The sequence below is a fragment of the Natator depressus genome, chromosome 6, assembly GCF_965152275.1.
Source record: "Natator depressus isolate rNatDep1 chromosome 6, rNatDep2.hap1, whole genome shotgun sequence".
NCBI lineage: Eukaryota > Metazoa > Chordata > Testudines > Cheloniidae > Natator > Natator depressus.
This window is the reverse complement of record NC_134239.1, coordinates 67,664,511-67,691,899: the sequence shown is the minus strand read 5'-3', so window position 1 is coordinate 67,691,899 and position 27,389 is coordinate 67,664,511. Positions and strand designations below refer to the sequence as shown.

At 42.7% G+C, this 27,389-nt stretch overlaps 1 protein-coding gene and 1 long non-coding RNA gene across 7 annotated transcripts in view; one reads left to right on the top strand and one right to left on the bottom strand.

Annotated features, from left to right (window-relative positions):
* Window positions 1-15,463, top strand: part of MIDEAS (mitotic deacetylase associated SANT domain protein) — a 104,681-nt gene extending 89,218 nt beyond the window's left edge. For all 6 annotated transcript variants that reach the window (XM_074955618.1, XM_074955617.1, XM_074955619.1 and 3 more), the window contains 8 exons: window positions 939-1,081; window positions 4,558-4,661; window positions 5,935-6,010; window positions 7,063-7,151; window positions 10,742-10,891; window positions 11,520-11,678; window positions 12,094-12,305; window positions 13,752-15,463. In XM_074955618.1, coding sequence (XP_074811719.1) covers window positions 939-1,081; window positions 4,558-4,661; window positions 5,935-6,010; window positions 7,063-7,151; window positions 10,742-10,891; window positions 11,520-11,678; window positions 12,094-12,305; window positions 13,752-13,962 — 1,144 coding nt within the window. In that variant the 3' untranslated portion in view covers window positions 13,963-15,463. The remainder of the gene's footprint in view (window positions 1-938; window positions 1,082-4,557; window positions 4,662-5,934; window positions 6,011-7,062; window positions 7,152-10,741; window positions 10,892-11,519; window positions 11,679-12,093; window positions 12,306-13,751) is intronic.
* Window positions 871-27,389, bottom strand: LOC141989201 (uncharacterized). The gene is made up of 3 exons (XR_012639931.1): window positions 26,842-27,389; window positions 15,278-15,380; window positions 871-1,265 (listed from the first exon to the last, which is right to left on the bottom strand). It is a non-coding gene; the product is annotated as an uncharacterized LOC141989201 (long non-coding RNA).

The window sequence follows — 27,389 nt, the reverse complement described above, 5'->3', positions numbered from 1 at the left end:
GAGTTAGGAAATATTGCTTTTTAAAGGGAAGGCAAAGCAGAGAATGGACAAACATAGTTAATTTTCAGAATGTAACCTGCTTCAGGAACAAAGGTAACTGGAGCGTTTGCTCCAAATTCACAGAGCTTTCTTTTCTTTTAAATAATGGTAACTGAGTTAGCAAAACAAAGGGGAGTCTTTAACCCTAAAAATATAAATTGCATTAATCATTTTCTCCCTACTTTATCTTGCTACTATCAGGTGATACTACAGCTTATAGCAACTGGTGCTGACCATAGTTCATACTTCCCTATACTTCGTTTTGAGTTGCCTTTCTGTGGTTCAGTTGCTCATTCTATCTCAAGCCATCTGTTAATGTTGCTCAGTAAGTCAACTGATGGCAGAGATATGGAGTGGGAAAGAGGGTAGTCAAAGGTTGTGCTCATATTTGGACTCATGAAATAGTACAGTGTGCAGCTGTGCTCAGTGGGGCTGGTTGTGGATTTTCTTCTCCTTTCCTCCTGTAATCAAATCTCTTTGTTGATTTCGAGTCTGGATAGCACCGCTTCTGTCCTGCACATTGGTCAGCTCGGAGAACCAAGAGAAAACTAATAGAACCTAACATACCGCTTGAGTGTTCTTGATTCGTATGAGAGCTGAGTGCTTTGTAAGTAATCAGACCTCAGATTAGAGACTGAGTTGAAGTTCAGCAGTTCTAAGGGACCCACTCGTTCAATAGAACAACACTAGAAATTGGTAAGCGGGCACTAAGCCTTTCACCTCTAGGTCACCATCTTAGGTCTGACTCAAGTAGGAGTAGTTACTGAATGTTGTTCTTGCCTGTGGCTATCATGTGGCCTGTGTTTTGATCTCTTTGGGATCGATTGTGTTTTTAGAAGATAGGTGCCGTCTAGATATTGTGAGGTGGTTATTGTCATTATTTGTTCTCCATTTCCCAGGCGAATCAATGTGGGATCCCGGTTTCAAGCAGAAATCCCTGTGCTCCAAGACAGATCTTTGGCATCAGCTGACAGGCATAAGGCGGATGTGGTGTGGCAGCCATGGGGGGACCTGGAAATCAACAAAACTACTCAAGAGAATGGTAAGGTTCTGGAGAGATTGGTAAATGGGCCCCAAACAAAAAGTAGCAGCTTTGGTAGGGTAGCTGTGTCCTCTACTTTAGGCTCCATTTTAAATAGCTTCACACTACTGATCAGGTGTCAAGTTTCACTGAGTGTTGCTGAAAACTTCTTGTGGAAGATTATGGAGAACAAGGATTCATAGACCTGAAAGGCCAGAAGGGACAAATTAGATCATTGGCTGAGTGAAGCAAGGCATTACATTCAGCTCTGTTTTTGCAGTGGTGGTGTAGCTGTGTCGGTCCCAGGATATGAGAGAGAAAAGGTAGGAGAGGTAATATCTTTTATTGGACCAACTTCTGTTGGTGGAAGGTACGAGCTTTCGAGCTACAGAGAGCTCTTCAGGCCTGGGGAAGGAAGTAGAATGTCTCAGGGCTTGTCTACTCTTAAAATGCTACAGCAGTGCAATTGCACTGCTGTAGTGCTTCAGTGAAGACGCTGCCTATGCTGAGAGGAGGAGTTCTCTCCCTTCAGCACAAATAATCCACCTCCCAGAGAGGCAGTAGCTAGGTCGTCCAGAGAATTCTTTCTACAGTGGGGGTTTAGGCCTGTTTAAACCTGTTTTATCACTCAGGGGTGTGGATTTTTTGCACCCGTGCACGACCTAGTTATACCAGTCTAATTTGCTAGTGAGGACCAGGCCTGAGCTAATTACAAGTTGGGAGAGATTGTTAAATGGAAGAGGTAACATGGGAGACAGTCACTTGAAATGAAGTGGGCAATTGGGAGTTAGGTTGTTATGCATGAAGGGTTTGAAGTGGGCAATTAAGGGTAGCGTTACAAATTGTAATGAGCCATAAAACCAGTGTCCCTGTTAAGTCCATGGCTTTTGGTGTCTACCAGAGTTAAGAATTTAAGTTTCCAGTCTCACCTTTTGAAGGTGTTCTCCTCAAGGGAAGCCTGTACTAACACTGAAAGGTCAAATATGAAGTGATCACTTTGTGAAAAGAGTTCAGAGTAGCAGCTGTGTTAGTCTGTATCCGCAAAAACAAAAGGAGGACTTGTGGCACCTTAGAGACTAAATACCTTTGTTAGTCTCTAAGGTGCCACAAGTCCTCCTTTTCTTTTTGTGAAAAGAGTTTGCCCACAGGTGATTTGTCTTTTATCATTTTTCTGTGTGAGTTCATTTGAGAGCATAGTGATTTTCTGGTTTCACCAACATTGTTGTTGGGGCATTTGATGCACTGGATGAGGTATGCTAGGTGTTACAATGAGCATGTGTAGGACCCATGAATCTTGAAAAGTGTGTTGTGGGTAGTATTGATCATCATAGCAGTGGAGATACGTCTGCAAGTTTTGCATCTGTTGTTCCACCAACAGAATAAAAGGTATTACTTTACTTGTCTCCTTCAATTCTGTGGCATTTCTTTGTCTGTAATATAATTTTTGTACATTGTATCAGATACATTCCAAAACTTCAGGGAATGTTCTAGGCATCAGTGGGGAGAACCCTATAGATTTTGGTAAAAAGTGGAAAAACTGAAAGAGGGAAATGGGGGATACATGGAGTTCTAGCATCTGGTTAGCACCCAGCAGCTTCAACCACCTGTTCAATGGTCTGAAGATCAAAGAACCAGTTGATGACAGCCATTGACACCTTCCAGCATAACAGTAGCCCCCATCTCAGCTCTGCGCATCCTCCCAGTACAATTTAAAAATATTGACACCTAAATTACTTCTCTCCCAGGGAGAGGGAAGGGAAAAGGAATAAAATGCGGGAATGGGGCTTACATAGAGCACCTGGCATGGAGGGGAGACTTGGGGACATTAGTGTCTGAGGAGGGAAACATGGGGGACACACAGCCCCTGGCATGGGGCAAGTTTCCCATCTCCCAGGGGAATGCTCTAACTACCAGACTGTAGAGTCATTTTCATTATTTCTCTGGCCAAATGGCTATCCATTGTCATTCACAGTGACAATTCATAGTCATTCATGATGACAATGGATAGTCGTTTGGCCAAAGAAATAATGAGAATGACTACAGTGTGGTTAGGGTACTCACCTCGGAGGTGGGAGAGCCAAGTTCAAGTTCCTGCTCCAATGACTATTTCTAAAAAGTGGAACAAGTGGAGAAATTGAGAGCGCCCCACACCAGAATATCACATACCCTAGTGGCTAGGGCACTCTCTTGCAATGTGGGAGGCTCAAGTTCAAATCCCATTTCTGCATCAGGCAGAGGGGGAAATTGCATCTAGGGACAGGTCTATAACTAAAACTTAGATTGACCCTAGCTACATTGCTCAGGGGTGTGAGAGACCTAGTTAAGCCAAGCTAAGCCCCAGTATAGACATTGCATAGCTCAATGGAAGAATTCTTCTGTTGACCTAGCTACTGTCTCTTGAATAATAATTCCATCGCTGTAGCAAGTGTGTACGCTACAACGGTGTAGCTGTAGCGCTTGTAGTGTAGTCTCAGGGTCCCACATCCCAGGTGAGTGCCTCAACAAGTGGGCTAAAGTTATAAGGGAGGTGGTGGTACCACCACTTTTTCTCCCATCCATTTTGTCAGCCCAGTCATAGAATCATAGAATATCAGGGTTGGAAGGGACCTCAGGAGGTCATCTAGTCCAACCCCCTGCTCGAAGCAGGACCAATCCCCAATTAAATCATCCCAGCCAGGGCTTTGTCAAGCCTGACCTTTCCTTTACTTTTGTCAAAATGCTGGAAATTGGAAACAAAAAAGTTCGTTTTTGATTCGCCAAAGAATTTTGAAAAATGCCTTTTTTGACATAGCTGGGCCTGTATTAGAGGTTTTTCTGGCATAGCTGTGCAAGCTAGGGGATGGGGACCACCCCCCCCCCCCCCCCCCCCCACTCCTGGCCAACAGAATTGTGCCAACAAAACTATGTAGGGTAGAGCTGGCCTGAATCCTGGGTTTGTTCACTTACTGAAGCAGTAGCTCTTGACCACCCTTTTCTGGAAAAAGAGGGAAATTGTATTTGCACGTTCATTCAGATTTGTATTTTCTCACCTTGGTCCCATAGTGTTCTTAAATGCTAACCTAGAGAGGAAATATCTTCTCCCTTCCCCCCGAGCAAGAGGGAAATTCAACACTGAGGTTCATTCAGTCTTGGCTCTCTTCCCTTCCCCTTAGTCCTGCATTATTATATCTTATCTGAACATCACCTGGATTCACCATCCTTTCTTAATGTGAGAGGGAGTTCAAGTTCTGTGATCACTCAATCTTATGTTCTTTCCTGGTTTCTCTAGTTTTGACTAGAAAGGACCAATTAGGATAAAATAATGCAAATCCTACTGTTGCCCAAGATATACGTGGGCACTCGCTCATCGAAAACTCTGCCAAGAGACCCTCACCAGCCAGACTCATTGAATATGGGGAAAAATAGCAACTACTTTAATATTTCTTAATCTGATCTTTTGCTTCTTCCACCCCATCCCTTTTTTTTTTTTTGGTTTGATGGCACTTTCCTGGTAATAGTGGAAAATCTGCTAACTGCCTCCTGTTCAAGTATTTTTCCTGGGGCTGGTACCAATCAGGAGCTGGCGCTGCACGTCTTGCATGAAGCAAAGGGAAACATTCTGGTGAGTCCTCTTCAATCTTCTGTCTGTCTTTTGGGATTGTGGGAAGAGACCTTAATGTTCACTATAATCAAGGACTGATTGCACCAGCAAGAAGCTTATTTGAAAGAAGGAAGCTTGCAAAGCACTACACAGTTCTGCCAATACATCTGAATCCTAATGCTCATCACCTCTTGCTGTCGCTATTCCGAACATGGCCCCGCACAGCTCTGCTGATTGCACCTCTATTTTGTCCTGCACCATCCTTGCTATTTCAGTCTTTGGCCTCTCCTAAGCAGAGACTGCTAAAAATGTCGAACTGCAGCAGACTGTATGTGGTTTCTGTTTTTAGCTTGCAGGGATCAAGTGGCTGAGATTGCTAAACTAAATTCACTTGCCATCTAAATTGGAAGCCAAGTCTCATGTGAGGGAGCAGTGTCTACTGGTTTTACAGCATGGGACTGGGAGTTAGGACTCCTGGGTTCAATTCTTGCCTCTGTCATTGACTCTCTTTGTGACCCTAGGCAAGTCACTTAACCTCTCTTTGCCTCTCTGTGAAATGGGTATATTTACTTACCTTGCAGCAGTATGTAACCATTTATGTTTATAAAACACTGATTTCTCTGGTAAATGCTGTAAAATTGCAAAGTGTAGCTGTTTAGTGCATCCACCTTTCATAATCTTCTCTAACTTCAGCACAAATGGTAGCTATAGTTTAAGTGCAAATAAAAAGTGGCTACAGTTGAGTGGCTTTATAGTCTCCGAGATAAATTTCTTCTGCTGAAGTGATCCTTCTATTTTATTTCGGAATATTGTTTACTCAAGTGAGCTGAGATTTCTAAACACATTTCACTGGTGTCCTGGATCTGCAAAGGAGTGGAGGCCAGTGGGAAGTGGCTTTATAAGAGAGCACATGCTACATGGGATCATCACTACACAAGATAATACTTCTATAGGGCCTTTCATCTGTGGGAGTAATAATCCTGTCTCTCAACACCTTTTATGAGCTAGAGTAGGTGAGTAGTATTTTACCCAATTTACAGATGGAAAAGTGGAGGCATGGAGAGTTGAGGGCACTTGCACAAGGTACCAGAGAGTCAAGAACGGAAAGCTGGTGTCTTGACTCACATTTCGCTGTTCCAAATGCTAGAGCATAGGGTGGGAAAGAGAGCTTTTAATATGATTAACCTGCTGGTAGAGGATGATACGAAGGGGATTGCCTGATGTTCTTTGTTGTAATACCTGTATAAGTTAGTGTCCTACATGAAGCTAATTCTGTTGTTGTACTGTCTCTTAGGCTACTTTGACCAAATTGCTGCTGAAGAGGCCAGTGCGATCGCCATACCACCCACTGGCAGACTATCACTACACAGGTATGCTGAGGGGAAGGCAACAGATAAACTCAGCGCGGCTGCCTCTGTTTCCTTTGTAGGTGGCAGCCCTAGCTGCAGATAGGGAATTTTTTCCTGATCCTCCTTCACCCTTTTGCACAGCAGGTGATGGTGGTTGTTGCTGCTCTTTTAATATTGATATAGTGTCATCCTTTTTTTTTTTTTTTCCCCCCCAGGAAGCTTTATAGGAATCAGTCGTCATCCCTTGCCCAGATGAGTGCAATGGTGAATTGCAGGGATTCTTGCCTGCAGCTGTCATGACACTTAGGATTGGCTAGCGTGCTGCACGCACCACAAGTCCATTAGTCACTGAGCCACTCTTTTGTATACACAGGCTTGTCAAGGGACTAGATGTCTTCACAGAGAGCGATCACAGAAGGGAGGCTTATGGGTGGTGGAAGGACTGTCCAAATCTCAGGAATGCAATCTCTGTGGCATGAATTCATAGTAGGGAATTGAGAGAGAGTATTAGTGGGAGAATTTCCAGTCGCTAGTAACCTATGCTGCTTACAGTAGGATGTTAGAGAGTACAGACACTAGCAGGTTATTGCATCTCATTGTTTCCTCTATGGAAGGAAAACTGCAATGTCGGATGAGCTATGTCTGTCTGTACCCTCACTCAATATATAACCAATTGCAAGATAGTAACTTTCGTGACCCAGGATGGCCCTAGGCAACCCTGGGAGACCTTGGTCTGGTGAGGGTAGAGAGAAGCTCAATAGCTCCATCTCTAGTGCACAAAAATTACACGTCTGTTCACATTACAAGTACAACGGCTCTTTGAGACAGCCACAGTGGAATGTACGCTGGTAGTGTGGATAAAGAAAGAATGTGGGAGAGCTAAGGGACGTTCTGGATTGTGTGTTTTCTTGTTGGAGGTGCAAGAGTGTTATTGTACTAAGACTACTTCAGATGTGTAATGAACTGCATATAGTTTGGGCTGGTTTTATTTAAAGGAAACCTAAAGAAAATACAACTAGACAAATAAAAGCTTGAAATGAAATAGGTTTCAGTTTAAACTTCTTTACTTATAGGATCGGACAAGTGGAAAGTTGATGAGAAGAAACTTTTCAACAAAGGCATTGCAATCTACAAGAAAGACTTTTTCCTGGTCCAGAAACTTGTAAGTTACTCTGCCAGTTACTTAATGCACTGTGGAAGGGTTGACCTGAGCTGATGCAGTTGGTGCTGACAGTGACACCATCAGCACAAAATATACTGCATTCCCTCTTGGGTGCTGTGGGGTTTTGTGTGTTTGTTTTTTCTTCCTTTCCCCCGACTCCCCAAATTTCCTTTGAGTGATTAAACTTAAAAAAAAATTGAAAACATAGTGCTACTTATTGATTTCCCTTCCCCCCACATTAATCAATCCAATCTCCCTCATTTAGCCCAGGACACAGATCAATTACACAGAATATATTTATAAAGTAATGGGAGTGCTCCAGTAACACTCAAGTAGCCCAGTTACAAACCTGAATAAGAAAAATTCCCATTGTGGTAAAATGTCCCATAAATTACTCCTGACAGAATTCTGCACCCCCGGCCCGCATATTTCTGTGCCCCCTGTGAAGAAAAATGCAAAAGAAATCTGCGGGGGGACACCTGCCTCTACTCCGGTAGCCCAGGCAGCGTGTGAATTCCAATGTGCCTGGCCCTGGAGCAGCCTCTGAGATGCAAATCGCTGCAGGGGGAGAGGGGCTGGGCGTGCATGTCTGGAGGGGAGATGTTGATCACCATCAGGGGGCGGGGCTGGATGTGTGTGCCTGCCAACAAGTGAGAGAGACTCTGTCCCTCGCTTGCTACTGTGGCTCACCAGGGGTGTGGAGGGATAGGTCTTTTCATTATGCATGAGGAAGGCTCTTTCCCACAGGCAGAAATGTAGCAGCCTGCCTGCTACTTAATTGATCTCATTCTCTGAGGCAGAAATGTAGCAGCCTGCCTGTGTAGTAACATTGTTAATGTTCCTGTTAGTTAACTGTTTCTGTTCTCAGTCAATTCCCCCAGGAGGATAAAACCTGTAAAAGGTTTAAGGCCCCTACATTGCCAGAGTGATGTAAAGGAGCCTTATTATAAATGACAGTAAGGGAATCAGCTAAGAAGATCTATGTGCTTTCTCACTTTTTTCCTGTGCCAAAGTGTCACAATGGTGTTTTAGTACAGCTCAGGATTTATTTTACTTACCCATTTAAAAAAAAAAGAGTTTGAGGGCAAATAAAACATTTATCAAGCAGTGAGTTAAAGGTCAGGACAATCAGAAGCAAGCACTTCCCAAAGTACCCAGCCAGGTCCAGGACAATGATTAGCAAAACTGTATGGCTTTTATGTGTGAAAGTCTCTGAGCAATTTAAAATGACATTCTACTTTTTGTTGCTGCTGCTGCTGCTGCTGTTTGGTGTTCTGTAATGTAATTTAAATGAAAATCCAGGATTATAACTGGAGTGCAGGTTATTAGTTACCAAGTGTTTGTAACTTAACTTTCACGTGTTTAGGAAATGCTGAATAGTTATTGTGACTTTTTTCTGTATTGTAGTTTAAATAAATTAACAAAACAAGTGAAACTGGTGTGATTATATTGTATTATTTTGACAAATAAAATATGCAGAATTTTGCTGAACATTTAATTTTTTGGCACACAATTTTTAATTTTTTGGTGCAGAATCCCCCCAGGAGTAATAAATGGATTGGTGAAATATTTAGTGTTTTACTTCCAGTGTTCTATAAAAATTAGAGACAGTGAAAATGTCCTCTTAGTAAATGCCTCCTATCCATTTTAACCTATCATGAAGATGTTTTCATTGGAGGTAAAGCTACAGAAAAAAAGAAAGGCAGGAGTAGTTTTCAAATTTCTCATGAATAAATAACAAATGTGCAAAACTTTGTATTAACTTGTGAAAGCCTAGGCATTAACAAAAGCTAATACAATGCCTCCAAACTCTCAAATACGTCACAGATAGAACATGTGTAATTGTCCTTGGGTCTGCTGATGATCAGGTGTTCCCAGATGGGTACAGAATTGAAAAGTTCTGCATGCCTTCCTCCCTATCTGTTAGACTTGCTTTTTGGTTGTTCCTTAGCGAGTATGTTGTTGGAAATTAAATACCTCCCAGGAAGCTGTAAGTCTGCTCTGAGACCTGACAACTCATTTGCAATGTTGCAGATACCCTTATGGAGCGCACATTTCTCTTTGTATGTCTACACTGCAGCTGGTTGCAAGCCTCCCAGCTGAGTAGACAGACTCTCACTACCAGGGCTTGAGCTTAATGAGCTCAAAATAGCAGTCTGGTCGTTTCAGCTCAGTCTGCAGCTCGGGCTTTTAAGTCTAGGGGAACGCATGAGCCTGAGAGCCCAAGCTCCAGCCTGAGCCACAACATCCACGCTGCTATTTTTAGCATGCTTGCTAGAGCGTGTGTCCACCTGTGCTGAGAGAGACACCCTTACCTGCAGTGTAGGCATATCCTCAGGCTTGTCTACACATAAACCCCTTCAGTGGCACTGCTCCAGCTGCACTGCTATAGCGCTTCAGTGAAGACACTATCTGTGTTGATCGGAGGGGTTCTCCTATCTGCATAGGGACTCCACTTCCCTGAGAGGTGATAGGTAGATCGACAGGAGAATTCTCCCATCAACTTAATGCCGTCTAAACCAGGGGATAGGTTGGTTTAACTGTGTCACTCACAGGGCCGGATTAACTCTTCTATGGGACAGGGGCTATTACATTTTGTGGGGGCCCCCCCGTATGCACGTATTTTTCCTGGGAGGGAGTTTGGTGCAGGAGGGGGCTGGGGCAGGGGATTGGTGTGCAAGAAGGCGCAGGGTCTGGGAGGGAGTTTGGGTTCAGGAGGGGGTTCTGATCTGGGGCAGTCGGTTGGGGTAGAGGAGGGGGTGTGAAGTGTAGTCTCCGGCCAGGAGGCGCTTATCACAGGCAGCTCCCGGCCTGCAGGGCTCAGGCAGGCTGCCTGCATGCTGTGGCTCCACACTGCTCCTGGAAGCAGCTGGCAGCTAGCACGTCTCTGTGACCCCTGCGGTGAGGGGGACAGCATGTCTCTGTGCAGTGCTCGCGCCCACAGCTCCCATTGACTGGGAACCCGCCCCCCACCAGGGGTCACAGGGACGTGCTAGCAGCCGGCTGCTTCCAGGAGTGGCATGGGGTCACAGCATGCAGACAGCCTGCCTGAGCGCCCCACTGTGCCGCGGGACTCTTAGCGGCCCGGAGTTGGAGATCGCTGCCTGTGATTTATTTTTGTGGGGCCCCCCTTGAGCTGGGGCCCAGGGCTGCAGTCTCTAAAGCCCCTGCCTTAATCTGGCCCTGGTCACTCAGGTGTACATTTTTCAACCCCCAGAGCGACATAGTTATACCAGCCTAATTTCCTAGTGTAGACCAGGCCCCAATGCCAGTTCTGCCATCCTGGTGTTGACTAGTACCATATTGTGCAAGTAGCTCCATTGAAACTTATGGGATTATTCAGCCTAAAGTGCTGCTCACTGTGAGTAAAGGTGCCGGAATCTAGCCCTAAGAAATTCCAGTGGAGGCTAAAGAAAGTGGTTGTGGGAAACATAACAACGTGTAAAGAACTTAAAACAATTTTCATACAATAGAAAGATATTGTTGGAAAAGAAAATTACAATGTAAAGTGACTTGTAATTACACTTTTAATGAATATTAATACACCTTTTAAAAGGAGTTTGCTTTTTTTTTTTTTTTTTTAACACTAGATAAAAACCAAGACGGTGGCCCAGTGTGTAGAGTTTTACTACACATACAAAAAACAAGTGAAAATTGGTCGGAATGGGACCTTAATCTTTGGGGACGTTGATGCCACTAATGAGAAGTCTATGAAAGATGAAGCTGAGGTTGATATCAAGGTAACCACCCAACTCCCTTTCCTGCTTTTGGCTTTGGTGCCAAATGCGAACTTCATGGACTGAATCACAGTTCACTCTTTCTAATTTTACTGTTGCTATATATATACAAGAAATAATAAATATGGTCCTAACTATTGCATAGATTCCGTAAGTAACTAATTAGAAACTCTTGTGTTTCTAAGGCCATGTCTACACTGTCACTTATTTCAGCAAAACTTTTGTTGCTCAGGGGTATGGAAAAAACAGCCCCCTGAACGACATAAGTTTTGCCAGCATCAGTGCTGGTGTGCACAGCGCTATGTCAGTGAGAGATGCTCTCCCGCCGACATTGCTATCGCGGCTTGTTGAGCTGGTTTTACTGTGTCGACAGAAGAGCTCTCTCCAGTCAGCATAACGTGGCTACACAAGCGCTCTTACAGCGCCTCAGCTCCGCCACTGTAAGCTTGTAAGTGTAGACATGGCCTAAGTGTCTCTCACCTGCTGCCGTTACCAGCAGAGACAAGTCAGGCTGAAGTTCACTAGGCCCAGCCTCCCATCCTTTTTCACATAATTACTTCGACTTGCTGTAGAGCTGAAGCTCAAAGAAGAAAATATTAACTCTGTCCCTTTACCATTTCTTCATGTGAAGAGTTCCCATAGGTTTGCACGTGTTCTTCCTCCCAGAAAGGAGAATTACAGTGAGGAACATACACACGTGGAGGAGGTGGCTGAGAAGGAGGAAGAGTTGGATGACAGGAAGAGCACAGTGCCTCTCAAGGCCACACAGACACTACAAGCCAACGAAGTGGTCAGTGGTGCACTGAGCTGCATGTACTTCCCCCCCACCAGTCCTTCCCACCTCGCCCCCGGTTAACAGTTTGGAAAATGTTGAATAAAAATAAACAATTCCAGACAAAGTGTCTTCATCTTTAACTTTTCCTGGTGGAAGGAGCTGGAACTGGAATAACTCTGAGTATTACCAGCATCAAGATGGTGTTCTATATGACTTGATGGGCGGGGAGAGGTGGTGACTGGGAATGTGATGAATTCCCTGGGACTGATGCTCGGAGAGGAGGACAAGTGGTGTTAGAAATACCAGAGAGAGTTTCTCATTAGGGATAGCTTGAATTGGAATACTATGGGGTGAGAGGTCAGCCAGGAGCCTTTATTCCAGAGCTGCTTCATTTTCACTTTGCTCTAACAGCTGTCTCTTTGCCATGTAGGTCAATGAGGTCCTTATTTCAAGAAGCAAGGAGTCTAATGCTGCAGGGGAAGCCAGCACTAGGACTGTAAGGAAGCCTAAGGAGGCAGCAGTGAAGTCTCAGAAGACTCCTCCCCCAGTACAGAGGAGGAGACGGAAACCAAAGCCAAAACCAGACACAACCAGTAAAGCTCAGAACCAGGAGAACACGTTTCCATGTAAAAAATGTGGCAGGTAAGAGAAACGCATTGACAATGACAATCACAGGAATGTTGTACAAAAGGAACATTAGCTTGAAAAGCAGTTTTTGTGGAGATATTATACAATAAATTGTTGGAAATGCTGGCAATAATATGAACAGTTTACCACCACTGATGCTGTCTTTCAGATTAGATCTTAAAAACAGTTGGTCCTTAATGACTTGAGGTTGTCAAAGGTCCCATAGAAGTTTTCATAATCATAGGCATACTAACCCAAGTACCCTGTACAGATTACAACTTGGATGATTATATTCTGCACCCCCCATGTATTCTTTAGTGTTGCTGTGCATTGCTGAACAGCTGTATGGTCCACCTCAGCAGTGTTTACATTTCACTGGTGTGTTGAGAGATTCCTGTATAGTGGAAAAAGCACTTTAAGAACTTCTCAGATGACTAATACTATAGGCATGTAAGGCATTATCGTTACTATAGCAGCAGGTGCCAGGGAAGGGGTGAACAAATGGTTTGATAAAATTTACTCGTCTCTTGTGCGTATCGTAGATGTATTACTTTCCCTCTGTGGCTCCAGCCAAGAAAGTTCAGTTTGCTGCCTAAATTGCTTAATCCCAAAGAATAACTAGCCTCATAATACCAGGAGTTCCTCACCATTTTACATATAGAAGCGGGATGGTGAGGAGATGGGGAGAACCAGAAGGAATGACATCTTTATCTAATTCAGTGGTGGTGACAGGTTTCCATGGTGTGGCACTGTCAGGACACCTCTCCACTAAACCATGAAGTAGCACAGCTTTGAGAAGTCACACTGCTGTATTTCTAGCCTAGACGCTCACAGGGCAGAAGCAGGAGGAAAATCTTAATGGCGTTCAAGTCTATTTGGTGCAACTAAAATTGAGAAATGTATTCCGCGGGGGAAGAGGATAGAGAGGGAATGGAAACCACAAAGGGCAAAAGCCCAAAACCATTGACCCTGGGGGAAGAAGTGCAGAAAGAGGGCACTGGTCATGGTTTGCTTGCTTATTTATTTGTATTACAGTAGTGCCTAAAAAATTGGGGGCCTTTATTGCACAGTGGTGTACAGATCCATAGTGAGAGATGGAGCCTGCCTCCAAGAGCGTAGAATCTAAATGGACATGACAGATAAAGGGTGGGAGGGAAAACCAAGGCCTAGAGAGGTGAAATGACTGCTTCAAGGTCATGCAGCACATTATTGTCTGCCAAAAACAGAGCCTAGGTCTCCTGAGTCCTAAGTTAGTGCCCCATCTACTGCACCACATGGCTGCGTATGGAATGGGAGTGAGATCAGTCGTAGTTGCAGTAGTCCCATCTTGGTGGTGGTACAGGGTCCTCCTCTGTCCTCTGTTGACTTCAAACCAGAGATGCAGCTGCCCCTTTGGCAAGGGCGGGAAGAGGAGGTACGGAGAGACTGAACAGACAGGTTCACGTGTGTGTTCTTCCTCAGGATCTTCTCCAAGGTAAAAAGCCGCAGCGCTCACATGAAGAGCCACGCGGAACAGGAGAAGAAGGCAGCAGCACTGAAACAGCGAGAGAAGGAGGCGGCGGCTGCGGCGGCCGCAGCAGCGGCGCAGCGGGAGGAGAGCAGCGACGTGGGGAGCAGCAGCAGCAGCAGCAGCAGCGACAGCAGCAGCTCAGATGAGGATGGGGAGATTTAGCCATAGCCCAGGGGAAGTCGAGGGAGCAGCAAGGCTGGACCCCGCCTCTCTCTCGGTGTGTTTGCCTCCATTCCTGCACTTTCCTTATCTGGGCTGAGTTCTACTAGGCTTCTGTCCATTGCTGCCATTTCCTCACCCCACATTCTGCATCTCACCCTGCCAGTATAGACTGAGCCAAATCAGTGGATAAAGAGATTTGTGTGAACCTGGATATTCTTTTTTACAAACCAGATTTCTATTTTATTTATAAAGGCACCTGAGGTACGTAATAGAACAATGTCATCAGGAGCGGAATTTAGTTCTCCTGCAGATCAGTCAGGGCTTTCTCCTTGTGCTTGCCAAGACTCATGGCAATGAGACTCTTGAGTGTAAAAGCTTCCAGATCTGAGCAAGAAAAAGATGCTCTGCCCTGAGACTGTCTGCATCTAGTTACTGTGACACCGGTGTTTTGTAGTGATTTCTTTCCATAGCAGATTCCTGTCAATGCCCTTCCTGCTTTCCTCTCTGAGTGCTATCCAGGCTCTTAGCAAGTTCTGTGGAAATATGAGACATACTCTGGGTATGACTGAAGTGTGAGGGGGAGGGGTGAAGAACACTCACCCCCCCTCCCCCCCCGAGAGGAGATTTCTATTTTTCTGTAGCAAGGGGATGCCTGATATTTCCTGTGCCATTAAGAGTTCAGTAGTGGACATATATCCTCCTTTGCGATAAGAGTAGCCACAAACCTTAAAGATCTGGCTATATTGTGTACAGGAAGTGAAGTAGTTATTGGGTCACTTTTAGAAGAATTTGCCCCCTCACAAGTACAATTTGAAAGGCCTCTAACGATCACATCTGGCTTTAACTCATTACAAAAGGGAGCAAGGTTGTTAATGAGACTTGACCCAAGACACCGTTTTTGGACTGTGCACGTCTCACAGAAATGGGAAGGGTGGACTCGGGTCTCTTCCTCAGGCTTCTTTACTTCCTTCCCCAAACGGCCATTATGCAGGGGGATGCCTATTTCCCTATTGGCCTTTACCCATCCCTTTAAATGGCCACCTACAGGAGTTACACTGAAGAAGCTGTGTGTCCTTCCATTCATTCCTTTGATGTGATTGGACAGCACAGAATGCTTGGCTATCCCATCATGGCCCCCTTACCAGTAAAATGTACTCTTCATGCAGAGCTGGCATTGAAATCGCTCCATTAGCCAAAAGTCCAGGCAGCTAGGCCTGGTATTAAAGCAAAATGCTAAAAGAAAGCAAAAATCGGTCAGCTGAATGCTAAAATTACACAGAATCTGTCTGTACATATATACATAGTGTTCACATACCTTTATTTCATAAAACTGTAAAGAATCCAGTCTAGTTGCAGTTGTGTTGGTCCCAGGATATTAGAGAAGGTGGATGAGGTTCTATCTTGTATTGGACCAGCTTCTGTTGGTGAGAGAGACAAGCTTTCAAGCAGGGCTGCAAGTAGAGCTGTACCCTCCAGTACGTAGTACCGGCAAGAGATTTTTAGTGGGTATGGGGTACCGGAAAGACTTGGGGCTACTTTCCCCTCCCGGGGTGGGGGGGGGGGGGCTGCACTCTGCTCCTTAAAGAAGCAGAACTAGGCTAGGGAGGACATTCATTCTTTATATGCCTTTAACAGCACAATACATATGCTAACAAACTTAAACAAAGCCTTTGTTTAAGTTTGTTAGCATATGTATTATGCTGTTACATTGGTCAGGAGTCCTCAAGAGAGGAGGGGTGGGGGGACAAAAGGTGTTTAAACAGTGTGTTTTTGATTTTATTTCTCCCCATTGGTCTAAATTATCCATGACATCCATACTGCATCACAACAAGTCCAAATCATTAGAGTGATTGTTTGGATTCTGATGTCAGCCCAGTTCTGTAGCCTGATGGGAATCAGGTGTTGTCCCCAGTGTACCTAGAATTCTTCTTTGTAGCCAAACTAGTCTAACATACATTTTGTTAATTGGAACTGGAGCAGCAAAACAAAGAAAACAAATGCCTCATTTTCTAGCTTTGTGGGTGATAGAACTATAAGTGAAGATTATAATGCTGGACATTGACAGCCTTAAACCAGCCAGCTGCCTCAGGAATCTGCCAACAACTTTGCTGAAAATATGTTCCTCCTCTTAGCAGCGGAGCTAAGACTTATCACACATTTGCCCACCGTTATTCGAATGAAGTTCCTTCTGATCTGGCAGCTCAGGCATTTTCAGTTTCATCCAGAACAATTTACAAACCTGGAACCTAATGCTATAAACCCTTAATCATTTCATCAACCCCACTGAAGACAGTGGGACTATTTGCATGACTATGGACCTCTTTTGTGGGCTGATAAAAGTTTCAGGAGTCTGTTCTTTTAAAGGAAGTTGAATCCCCCATTGAAATGCAATGTTTGGGTACCATAAAGCAGTTAAATTTTGTCTTTTAATAAGTCATACATAGGCTGAAATGGCTCCTCACCCAACTCCCATACAGACTGAATACTACATATTTGGTGGGAAAGTGAGTAGTTAAGCTGTTGATGTTTGTGTATACAAAGTGGGGTGACGGGGGGGGGGGCGGGGAGGAGTCACTTGGGGAGGTCATGTGCCTCCCCTTGTGTCCCTCCCATGAGTGCAGTACTGGCAAGAAATGATTTCTACTTGCACCACTGCTTTTGAGCCATACAGAGCTCTTCTTTTTCTGAAGAGCTCTGTGTGGGTCAAACGCTTGTCTCGCTAACAGAAGTTGGTCCAGTGCAAGATGGTACCTCACCCACCTTGTCTCTATAAAGAATCCAGTTGTTTCCTTGTGCTGTATCCGTTGCACAAGAGCGTTAATTGGCTCCTTTCGTGGCCTCTGCCCTTCATTATAAGTATAGGGTGAAGAAATGGGGAGATTGGCAGGAGCCAGTGAAAATAACTGAAGAGGCAAATGGGATTTAGTGGCAACAACACTCTCTGCAGTGAAGCATCCGTAGTACTGTAGAGCATTTGTACATGCAGGCAGCCAATTCTCTGTCCCACCTCTGGAGGAACATCATGTGCTGATATTTATGTGGCACTTAACTGCATGAGCAAAGAGCCGTAGTTAGTAATAAAATGTTTAAATGTGGCAGGGAATTGCCAGTTTTCTGGTGCCAGTGAAATGCACATCAGATCGACGTGCAGTTCTGTAGTGGCATCTGGTGGTCAGATAAGTTAATTGCCTGTGCATTCCTGAGCGGTGCTGTTTAGCTAGTTCCAGCTGATGGCAGCAGGCTGTCCCTGATCTGGCTGACTTGCAATAGGCTCTCCAAGCTGCCGGATAAGTTTCAGGTAAGCATGCCTTTGTGCTTGTTCATGCCTTGTGCTTGTTCAACTACAATCTAATATAGGTCAGATTCCAGCCTGTCACCTGCCTGGCCTGGCTCTTTTGCCCCATGGCACCAGAGCTTCCTCCACAGACCTTGGGACCATCTCCTTTTTTGGCAGCTACAGTTGTTTCACTGCCTAATTAAGTCCTCAAGCCATATATTTGGTACCCTACTCTTTAAGCTGTTCATCTCTGCACAGCTTCTTTTCTTTAGTTAGGAAGGATTCTTCTTTATAATAAAAATAAAATATTGTTAATTGGCTACTATTTTTTTTTTTAATGTTAATCATTTTAACTTACAAGAAATGCCCCTCTCCTTTCACCAGCATATTTAGCTTCTGTAACTAGCCTGGGCTCATGCCAGTTTGGGGATCAGAAAGCCTGCTTCCAGTCCAGAATCCAGATCTCCATTTGCAATCATATAAAATCCATTTGTCACTGTGTGAACTGGTCTGGACTGGAATGTGGAAGCAGATGGCCTGTCACCTGCTATTAATTATTCATTAGCAAACTGCAGAGAATCAAAAGCAAATAATTTTCACAAGAAAAGTTCAAGCAGCAAATCTTAAGAATTTAAATATTAATAAAGATTATTTTCATTTTAAAATTGCATGTTCTTCGCTATCCCAGCTGTGCTGTAAATAACTGAATATTTGGAGTGCTCCTGTCAAGGAGAAGAAAAAGTCAAAGTAACTGTGTATTATGTTCTACTCTAAAGAAGTCACTTCTGAATTCTTCACATCTGCTAATGATCCATTTTCAGAGTTGGACATAAAATCAAGTAAAAGGTTACAATGCAGTTAAGCCTTAAAATGGCAGTTCTTTCCAGAAGATTGGAAAGTCACTAATATTAAAGTGTCAGACCCTGGGAATTATAGAGTAATGTAGCAGTTTAAAAAGCAAATAGGATGATTTAGGTGCATTTTAAAAGGGATTGAAAATAATGCACAACATATTATACCATCATATTGAACACCTGGAGTACTCTGTCCTGTTATAAAGCGGAGATCAAAAAGGCCCAGAAATAAGCAACAAAGATAAGTGGAGATACACCTGGACTTATATGGGCTGAGAGAGTGAGCAGTCACTAGGATCATTGTGTTGGAGAGGAAGCTTGACTGTGGTATTGAAAATTATAAGGGGAAACTTAACAGTCTCTCTCCTTTATTCCATAATAATGGAACAAGGGGGCAGTCCCTTAAATTCAAGGGCAGTGCAGTTAGAACAAATAACAAAGAAATACTACAGCATGTAGCCACTCTGGAAATCATGACGTCAGATACTCTGGCAGGATTTCAGAAAGGGCTATATAAGATCAAAACCTCTAGAATTCTGAGGTAGGAAAACTAAGATACGGCTAATTAAATTGTATGGGTCAGAAAATAAAGGTGCTTTTGCTTTCCCAATGAGAACAGTGCAGAGTTAGCTAGCTGAGTGGTTCTTTACCTTCCCCCGAAGCTAGGTAAAGATGCCAAACTAAATGGATAGTGAATCTGCTCTGCTGTGGAAAATCCTCCATATAGGACAGGGATTCTGGGACACACCATCTAATGTGCCCCCAAAATGCCTGTTCTCCCTTTCTGAACAGAAGTTAAATACAGTTCTTTGTCTCTTACTCTCCTTTCCTGATTATGCACTGAGTAAAATGATTTAGTATTTTTAAAGTGCTCCCAAAGTGTGCTTGATGCTTTAAAGAACAAATAAAGTCTAGTCACTGCCACGAAGAACCTACAGTCTAGTTGTAGCTATATACATGGCAAATGGTGATCGTGGTCAGTCGGGAGGGGAAGGGGTGAGGAAGTACAGGGTGAAACAACAAGATCATGCAATTGCTCTATGCATTGACTTAGTCTTCCTTATGGGATTAATAGCAAGTTCTTGCACGGATACTGTCTACTTCTAGGAGCCAGTAGACTAGCTCCTTACTTAGATCTCCTTTACCTCTTATCCCAGGGGACATCCATCTAGACATGGGCGCTGATTGATTTTGCTCTGTAGAAAGGGTTGTTTTGTTTGTTTTAAAAATGCGCAAAATTAGTGGATGTATTAGATATTAATGAATCAAGCATTTGTTGTTTTTTCATCCATGCAGATTTCTTCTCTCCTAATCTTTTGCAGCTTGACAGTCTGTTCTAATTCAGTATGTGTGGCAGTGGAATGGGTAGAATTAGCACATTTGGTGGGGGTTGCTTAACAGAGAGGACCTTTTCTATGGGAACAAATGCAATGTTTAAACAAAATCCCCTTGCAGATTGCAATTCTGCATGTGCAAACATAGTGTACTAGCCTTTTCACTGTTGGAGGTCAAGTGAGAATGTAAACCTACTTGCCTTTTGGCCATATTTCAAACATTACCATTTGAATCTACCAGACACTGGATGCCATTGAGATGTACTGACAGGGTGCGTGTGGGAAATCTCTCTTGCCTTCCTGTACTATTCCTGGCTTTATAAGCACTCAGTATTATACCTGCTGTCTGGTGTGATCTGCATAGGGACAGCATTTCAGTTTTGTAGCAGTGTGTTTGTTTCTATACCTGTAGTTATATAAGGAGATGCAAATCTACTGTCGCTCTGGTATGTTGCAATTTAGCTGCAATTCCACATTTTTATTTATTCAGCACAGTTATTTCAGGCTGGACTGAACAGGTAAAACTGATCTGAGAGAACTTAGCTCTGAGGTAAATGTATCTCAAGTCTACCAAGATGCTATGAAATAATAACAAACAAAAAAGCCTACAATGGCATATAGTGTTTTGAATGGCTATGCAGGGGTAAATATGTTTACTAGCATGGCATTTTGATAGCTAGAGACTAGTAGAAATACAGCTGTTTGACAGCAGGTAAAGGGTAGCTTTGAAATCTGAACCTAAAGTCTCTGTTAAAAATATCTGTTCATCCCTATGATGATGATGATGAAATGTGAAATTAAAGTTAGCTAACCAGATTTCTGGGTGGCTGATCGTTATTTATTGACTTTAAGAATTTAATTGGATGAAGCTTTTAGTTATAGTACGCTAAGATTAAGAATAAAATGGCTGACACACAAAAACAAGTGTTTCCTAAGCCAAACAGAATGCACCTTTTTACAAATGTCTCTGCCTGTTACCTGGTGTACCCATTCTACCAGTCACCAATCTAGAAAATCATAATGATATAAAAGTCTCCTGCTTTTAAAAAGTTGTGGAGATTTCGTCCATAAAGATCTTAGTCTCCTTTCAGTATTTGTCTGGAACAGGGGAACCTGATGTTATGACAACGTTCTAGCCCCATGATAGTGTCTTCTAAGTAAAGTTCTGTAATTTACTGATTAATCCTGTCAGTTAAAAGCTAGAACATTTTCCCATGCACTCTTTTCCTAACATGCCCACACAAACTGTGTTCTCCTGTATTATCTTCCAATGTACACTTTTGAAGTTTATTAAGTTTCCCAGAGAATAGGAAGCAGTGTCTATATTGCCAGCTTTGTTTTGCGTGAGTAGTGTGGTTTTTTTTTTTTTGTAAATTTTCCATTTGGGTTCAGCTGCTTCATTCACCCGCATTCTTTCCAGTGTCAGTTGTTGGGAGAAATACAAAATTCTAATCCCCAGCTGTCCAAAAAAAAAATAAAAATAAAAATTCTTTCTGGAGCAGGGGATTCCATCAACAGCTGAGCCTGGAAAATCCCAGCTCCTTAAGTTTGGGAGAAGGCATATATTTTTATAAAATGTAATTGCATATTTTTAAAAACTTCTTTCCATGTTCTCCAGCTTCTCAAAGTGTATTATTTTTCCCTTGTAGCTTAGATTTGATACAAATAGGGGTTTTTTGTGCATTTTACCCTTTTTTGTTCTGTTTTACATTTGGTGATGTACTGTACAGGAACAGTCTCAGCCTTTGTAATTACTGTATAAATGCTTTATTATAAAAAGTATATTACTTTTATTTTAACAAATGAGCAGACACTGCCTTTTTGTGTGTTTGCTGCTTAGGGCACCTTTTAAAAAGACTGTTACATATTAAAATAGTGTACATATCTATATAAAATATTTACCTTTTTTTTGCTGTACAGTTGTGATAGACCAGACTGAATTTATTTTTTGTGCTCTTTTTATAAAATATTAATACACTAAAGGAAATCTTGCTGATGTGATTGTAATGTACCCATGTAACTTATTTACTTAATGTCCCTCTGTATCTTTTAAAACCTTTTATTAAATAAGGTTTAAAAATAAGTTTTATAGATGAAGTTTCTGTTGTTTTGGTTGAGTATTTTAAGATAGAAGGTGGAAAGGGCTGTATCTCAGTTGTTATGGTGTCTTAAGGATCCTTAAATGTGGTCCATATAACACAAAGACAACAGTTCTGGTTCATGTTACCAGTCTCCTTTGCCTTGTATGATCAGTGACCCAAAAATGCACATTAGCTCTTGCCAGTCCCAGTCACCCCAAGGAATCCTCAAGAGCTTGTCTCCATTTTTCTCTATACACGTTTTTCCCAAGACAATACATTGACCTGCAGCAACTTCATCACATCCAGGAAAGCAATTAACAGTGAGAATTTTGTCTACAGTACTGCTCCTGAAGCTGCCAGAAGGGTCGCAGTAAAGCAATTCAAAATTCTGTTCTTCAGGACAGACTAAACATCCTCCCAGCATGGGAGAGAAGGACCAAATCCGTTTCAGATTCAGATTCTCTGTCTGGTTAACACAGCACTGGTCCTAGGAGTTTGCTGTTCTTTCCCACCCTTTTCAGAGATGCCAGTTCTGGTATTCTAAATTATAGGCTTTCAGTTTATGTATGCGAAGTAGAAAGCCTAGTGCAGTTACAGAAGCCCATGAAAAGTGGTTCCAGGTCAACTCCCAAGATGTAAATAAGTGATAGGATTCTACTTCCGGCATTACAAGCACCTAAAACCACAGCTACATGCCAAGTGCTAGGGGAGACAAAATGGTGGTGGCTTGACTCCATTTCAGTGACAGGTGCAATCCAGGAAAGATCAGTAAATTGGTAGCATTGGAAAAAACATGCTAGAATAACTTGAGCTAACAGAAACACATCTCCCATGTTTGATGCTTGAGTTATTCCAGCTGCAAACTATATATTGACCCATAATTTGTTCGTTTACATTAATGTCAGGTTTGGGTTTTTTTTTTTTTTTTAACTTTTCCATTTTGGCAAATAACCACTTGGAAATAAACACATGATCTTTTATCCGGAAATTACATCATTATGTCTCTTCGAAGGACTTTGATCTTGTTTACTTGATGAACCAGCACAGCTTTGCTTGTAACTGGTTTCATCTTAGCTGTGATGCCTCATAAATATAATAATTCCTGTGGCTTAAAAAAAAGTCTTTAGTTACTGTAGTTAGTTAGGGGTTTATATAGTGCTCGTAATTGCATCTAAGTGCCTGGATTCGATTTAAAATCAACAGTCACCAAAACGGGTGCATCATTAAAATGTTATACAGTCAGTGTCTTGCTGGCACGCTAATAAATAAATAAACTGAGTAAACAAGGGTGCCTCACACAGTTAAACTTAAATTACTTTCTCCTGTGGCTTGTATAGTAAATGTGTAGCTACCTAAAACCTTTATTCCATGGCAGATGGCCAAGCTGGGTTAGAAGAAGGTTTATCTACAACATAGCTTAGACACAGCTCTACAGCTGCAACGTAGATGGGGTCTAAATGAGGCAAGCTTCTAATCCAAGGCAGTGGTTAAAGAAGCACCCGTGGTATTTTGTTTAACTGTTGTTTTACAGGGAACAGAATTGCTATTGATCCCAAAACAAAGTGCTTACTTAAACAGTGTGGCTTTTAAAACAATATAGTCAAAATCTGAGGGACATTTGTCAAAATTAGACCTACATTAGAATGGGTCCAGTGTCGGCCTTGAAAAGTAGACTGTGTAGCCCTGAAATGCTTAAACCATACAGAATTTTTTATTTAGCTAAGTTTGGACCATTACAAAGGGTCACAAAGATCAAATTTTGAAGTCTCAAAATGGGACCCACTTCCTTTAAGAAAAGGAAGCAACTGGTTAAATCAATCATTCCCACTCTTTTCCCCCACCTAATTTGTGTATTTTTCCATACTTAGGCTGGTTACTAAGGCCAGGGCTGTGCTTAAAAATATTGTCAATCCAGTAATGTTGGGTAATGACATTTTTATACCATCAACACCCAGAGTTTAGGAGGTGTTATACTGGCAAAAACATGTTTTTGCTAGTAGACCTTAGTTCATTCAGGGAACTGGTATAAGCTGTGTCCTCAGTAGGACAATTTATTGCCATAGCTATCCTAGCAAACCTTTTCTAATGTAGACAAGACCTTAGAAGGAAATTTGAGGTAATGGAGGAGTATGAAGTTTGGCTTTGCAAGAGCCACTAAGGCAGTATAAACTTAAAGGAATAAACTAAGGCTCCGTACGCTTTACAGACCATTTTAAAATCTTTTCAGAATATTAAACAGGATTTTTCTGTGAGAGGGGAAGTGGTGATGGGTTAGTGGGATTGGGCCAAAGTCACGTTTTCTATTACAAAAGGTAAAGGGATAAGGAGGATTAAGAGTAAGACCATTTCACTAAAGCCTTATGCTGTAAAGTTAGGACAGGGATGTGAGCAAAAATGGAGGATAAGATATAAGGTTCTATACATTGTCCTTAAGCCAAACTATTGCTTATCATCACACACAACAGCGAGGCACCTTTTTCTTTATAAAATAACATTTATTACTATTTATAAACAATTCACAAAGTAACATTTAGAATTTAGGCCTAAATAACTTAATACACAGCAAGTTTAACAATTTTGTCATACTACAAAATTACTTGTATATAAAAGGTTACCAACAAACTAGGTGTTAAAACTGCTCTCCCACTTGGAGTTTGTTCTAGAACTGGAGACTTCTCATGTGTCTGCACTGCAGCTGGGTGCATGCTTCCCAGTGCAACTAGACAGCGGTGCTATCTTAGCTCACGCTAGCATGCTAAAAATAGCAGTGTGGCTGTGCTGGCATGTACAGCAGCTTGGGCTAGTCACAAGTACCCCTCGTGTAACCTGAGTGAGCCACACATAGACTGAGCACTGCTGGCTTTAAATTCCCTTCTCTCATTCTAGCAACAGTTTTCAGTGTAATCACTGAATGCATTGGCTGCTTGGAGACTGACAATATGTTGGCAAGCATGGAAACACCCATCCATTTACTGACACTCCATTTTAATGTAACAAATTTCTATAAGAAGAAAAGGGGGGAGGTGTGGGGAGAGACCCACTATGTTTGCAGTGGGGGAGAGCAGGATTCCACATGGCTTGAGAATTTTACATAGGTGCTCCTTTCACCCATGATCAAATCACTAGGTGCTAGGGATCAGAACGGATGTGGTGAGACATGGCAGATCAGAGAGTAAGGAAATCCTTTCAACAACCTGCTCTGCTAGGCCCAGATCCTGAAAGGTACTTAGGCTCCTAACTGATAGGCCCTACTCCTTACGGCTACATATCTGCCGTACTGCAAGTACTTTTCACCAACATCCAGTGCATAATTTTTAAAGTGCAAATCTTCTTTAAAAAAAAAAAATCAACCCCCTTCAGTTTATTTTGCAAAAGTAAAGTTTGGTGAGTGGGCTGCTTTTGATTTGTTCATAAGAGTAACCATAATCCATTAGGCAAGGCAAGACTTTAGCTGGGCTTTCCTGCCAACTGTTAGGAAAAAAAATATCAGATTTTGGTAAGCACTTTTTCAGCTGACAGTAAAGGAAACCCATTCGGTGTGTTCCTTAGCAAACACTCTCAAATAAGTCTGACATTTCAGTTCTTGTCTTGTCAGAAAGGATGTTAATCCCCCTCCCGTCCCCACTCTAGCTAAATTACCATTTCACATTTATTACAGGATAAATTTTGTGTTATAAAATGTACTTTAATGTCAATGAGATTGGATGCCCAACCCCATCAATGTGAATTTTCATTGTAGTCACAAGCAGCAACACAAAAAGGTCAGCAAAATTCTACCAATTCCATAATGGTTGTAAGAGCTGCTCTTGGACTTTGCTGTACAGCTTCTGTTAATGTTTAAGACAGAGGCAGCAGGAACTGCACTTTGTTCTGTAAACATCACCCTGGATTATCCTGCAAATTTTTTCAATGTATCGCTGTTTTGTGCTAATCCCCACTCTTGCACTTTTCTAGTCTGTTCTCAAAAGTTGTTGCTGCCTTGGGAAATTCTGCCTGTGTACTTGCACACTACGACGACTCTACATGGAGATAAATCAACCAGCAGGACTGTGGGTAGCATCGGAAAGTGTTTTTCATACCTGCCCTTCATCCACAAAAAAGGAAGTTAAGAGGCTACAGCTAGTTTAATGCCATTGGTGAATTCTTAACTAAAATGAGAAAGCCAAATGGCTACTTCTGTGCCCACTGTTCTGAGGATGGCCATACTTACAGGCTACATGATAGCATATTCTTCTCAAATGTGTATTAGAGCTGTCGTCAACTATTTGGAATTGCTATTTTCCCCTCCTTCCCACCTATTGCCAGAGAATGCACTATTGGTAGAAGGAGAAGGAAAGCAGAGGGCAATAGCATTACATGAATACACCAGCGGCAGCCTTAAAGCTCAGTGTGCCTGAGGGCATATTTCTCTGACAGAGTCACCTTTGCTAGCTGTGCTCTGGTCATGGCTCTGCAGCAAACAACCCAAACTGGACATGCTGTGCAGCGCTCTAAAGGAATTACAGAAACTACAGTTAACCACCTCATACTACTAGCACTGAAGTTACACATGTGCAAACAGCTTGAGAATGTGTTACTTCAGGAAACCTGGACACCAAGACTTTTGAAGGGAATTCATTTCAGCAACTAGGAGTGAATCAATTTAAAGTAGGTCCCCACTGACTGATGCTTTCCTTAAGAGATTACTTTGAAAATCCTCCTCAGCCCTCCCTAGGAGTTTGTAAAATATGTGAAGAGGACTGTTCCTACTTGGTAATTCTATTTGCTAGCAGTATTTAGAAGTCAGGTTTCATACTCACCCAGGCTTTGCCTCGCACGGAGAAATGCTAATATTTTAACTATAGTATTCAAGGGCACAAATCTAGCCTACTGCTCTTGTACACAAGAGTTGACGGCAGCAGAGGCTGAGTATATCATCGATATAGGGTTTAAAAATAATGTGTAAAGCCACCTCCTGTCCAAAGAATTGTTAATTACTAACTCTTAATGAATTTAGTGCTGAAAGGGACCAAAACGACAAGCCTGGTAACAACAGTTAGCTGTCTACAAAGTTCCCAACTTCGCCCATCTCCCAACAGTATTGTCTGTTGCCAGTGCTGTCTTGTCCTGATCACCAGTAAAGACTGCAATCCTAGAAAATTACTATTGAATGGCAAGTTGGCTATAAGATGACCAACAGGACCACTGAAAATAGAGTCAGATTGCATTCAAGACAGCACATCAGGCTGTCTGGGAAAGTTTTATATTAGGTGAAGAATGTCAAAGGTAGAGGACTCTCTGCATCTGTTCCTTAAAAAGGAAGAAAAGACCCTAAAATTAGATTTGAGTCTTACCTGCAATGACTGGGCAAATATGGCATACATTATTCCTGTGGGAATGTAGAGAGTAGCTATAAAGAAGTTAATAGCATTGAATTGCTTTGCCTATAGTCTTCTACTTCACACTGGTCACTTAACAATTGATTGTCAGAGCTGGAATTCGACCAAAGTTAGACTAGGGGAAAGTAATGGTACTGCCTAGCATAACAGGAGCTGACTACTGCTGTTGCCTGGGGCCAACTGCATCATCACTTTCCTATCTTTGACCATGGATTCTAAAAACACAACCACAACTTCAGCTTTAGGAACACAAGACTAATTACGAGTGAGGTTCTGCTTCTCTCCCACACTCATTCTGCTCCTCGTACAGCACGGGCGGGGCAAACTTTTTGGCCTGAGGGCCACATCAGGTTTCCAAAATTGTATGGAGGGCCGGTTAGGGGAGGTTGTCTCTCCCCAAACAGCCAGGCGTGGCCCAGCCCCTGCCTCCTATCTGACCCACCCTGCTTCTCGCTCCCTGACAACTCCCCTGGGATTCCTGCCCCAGCCAACCTTCCCGGTCC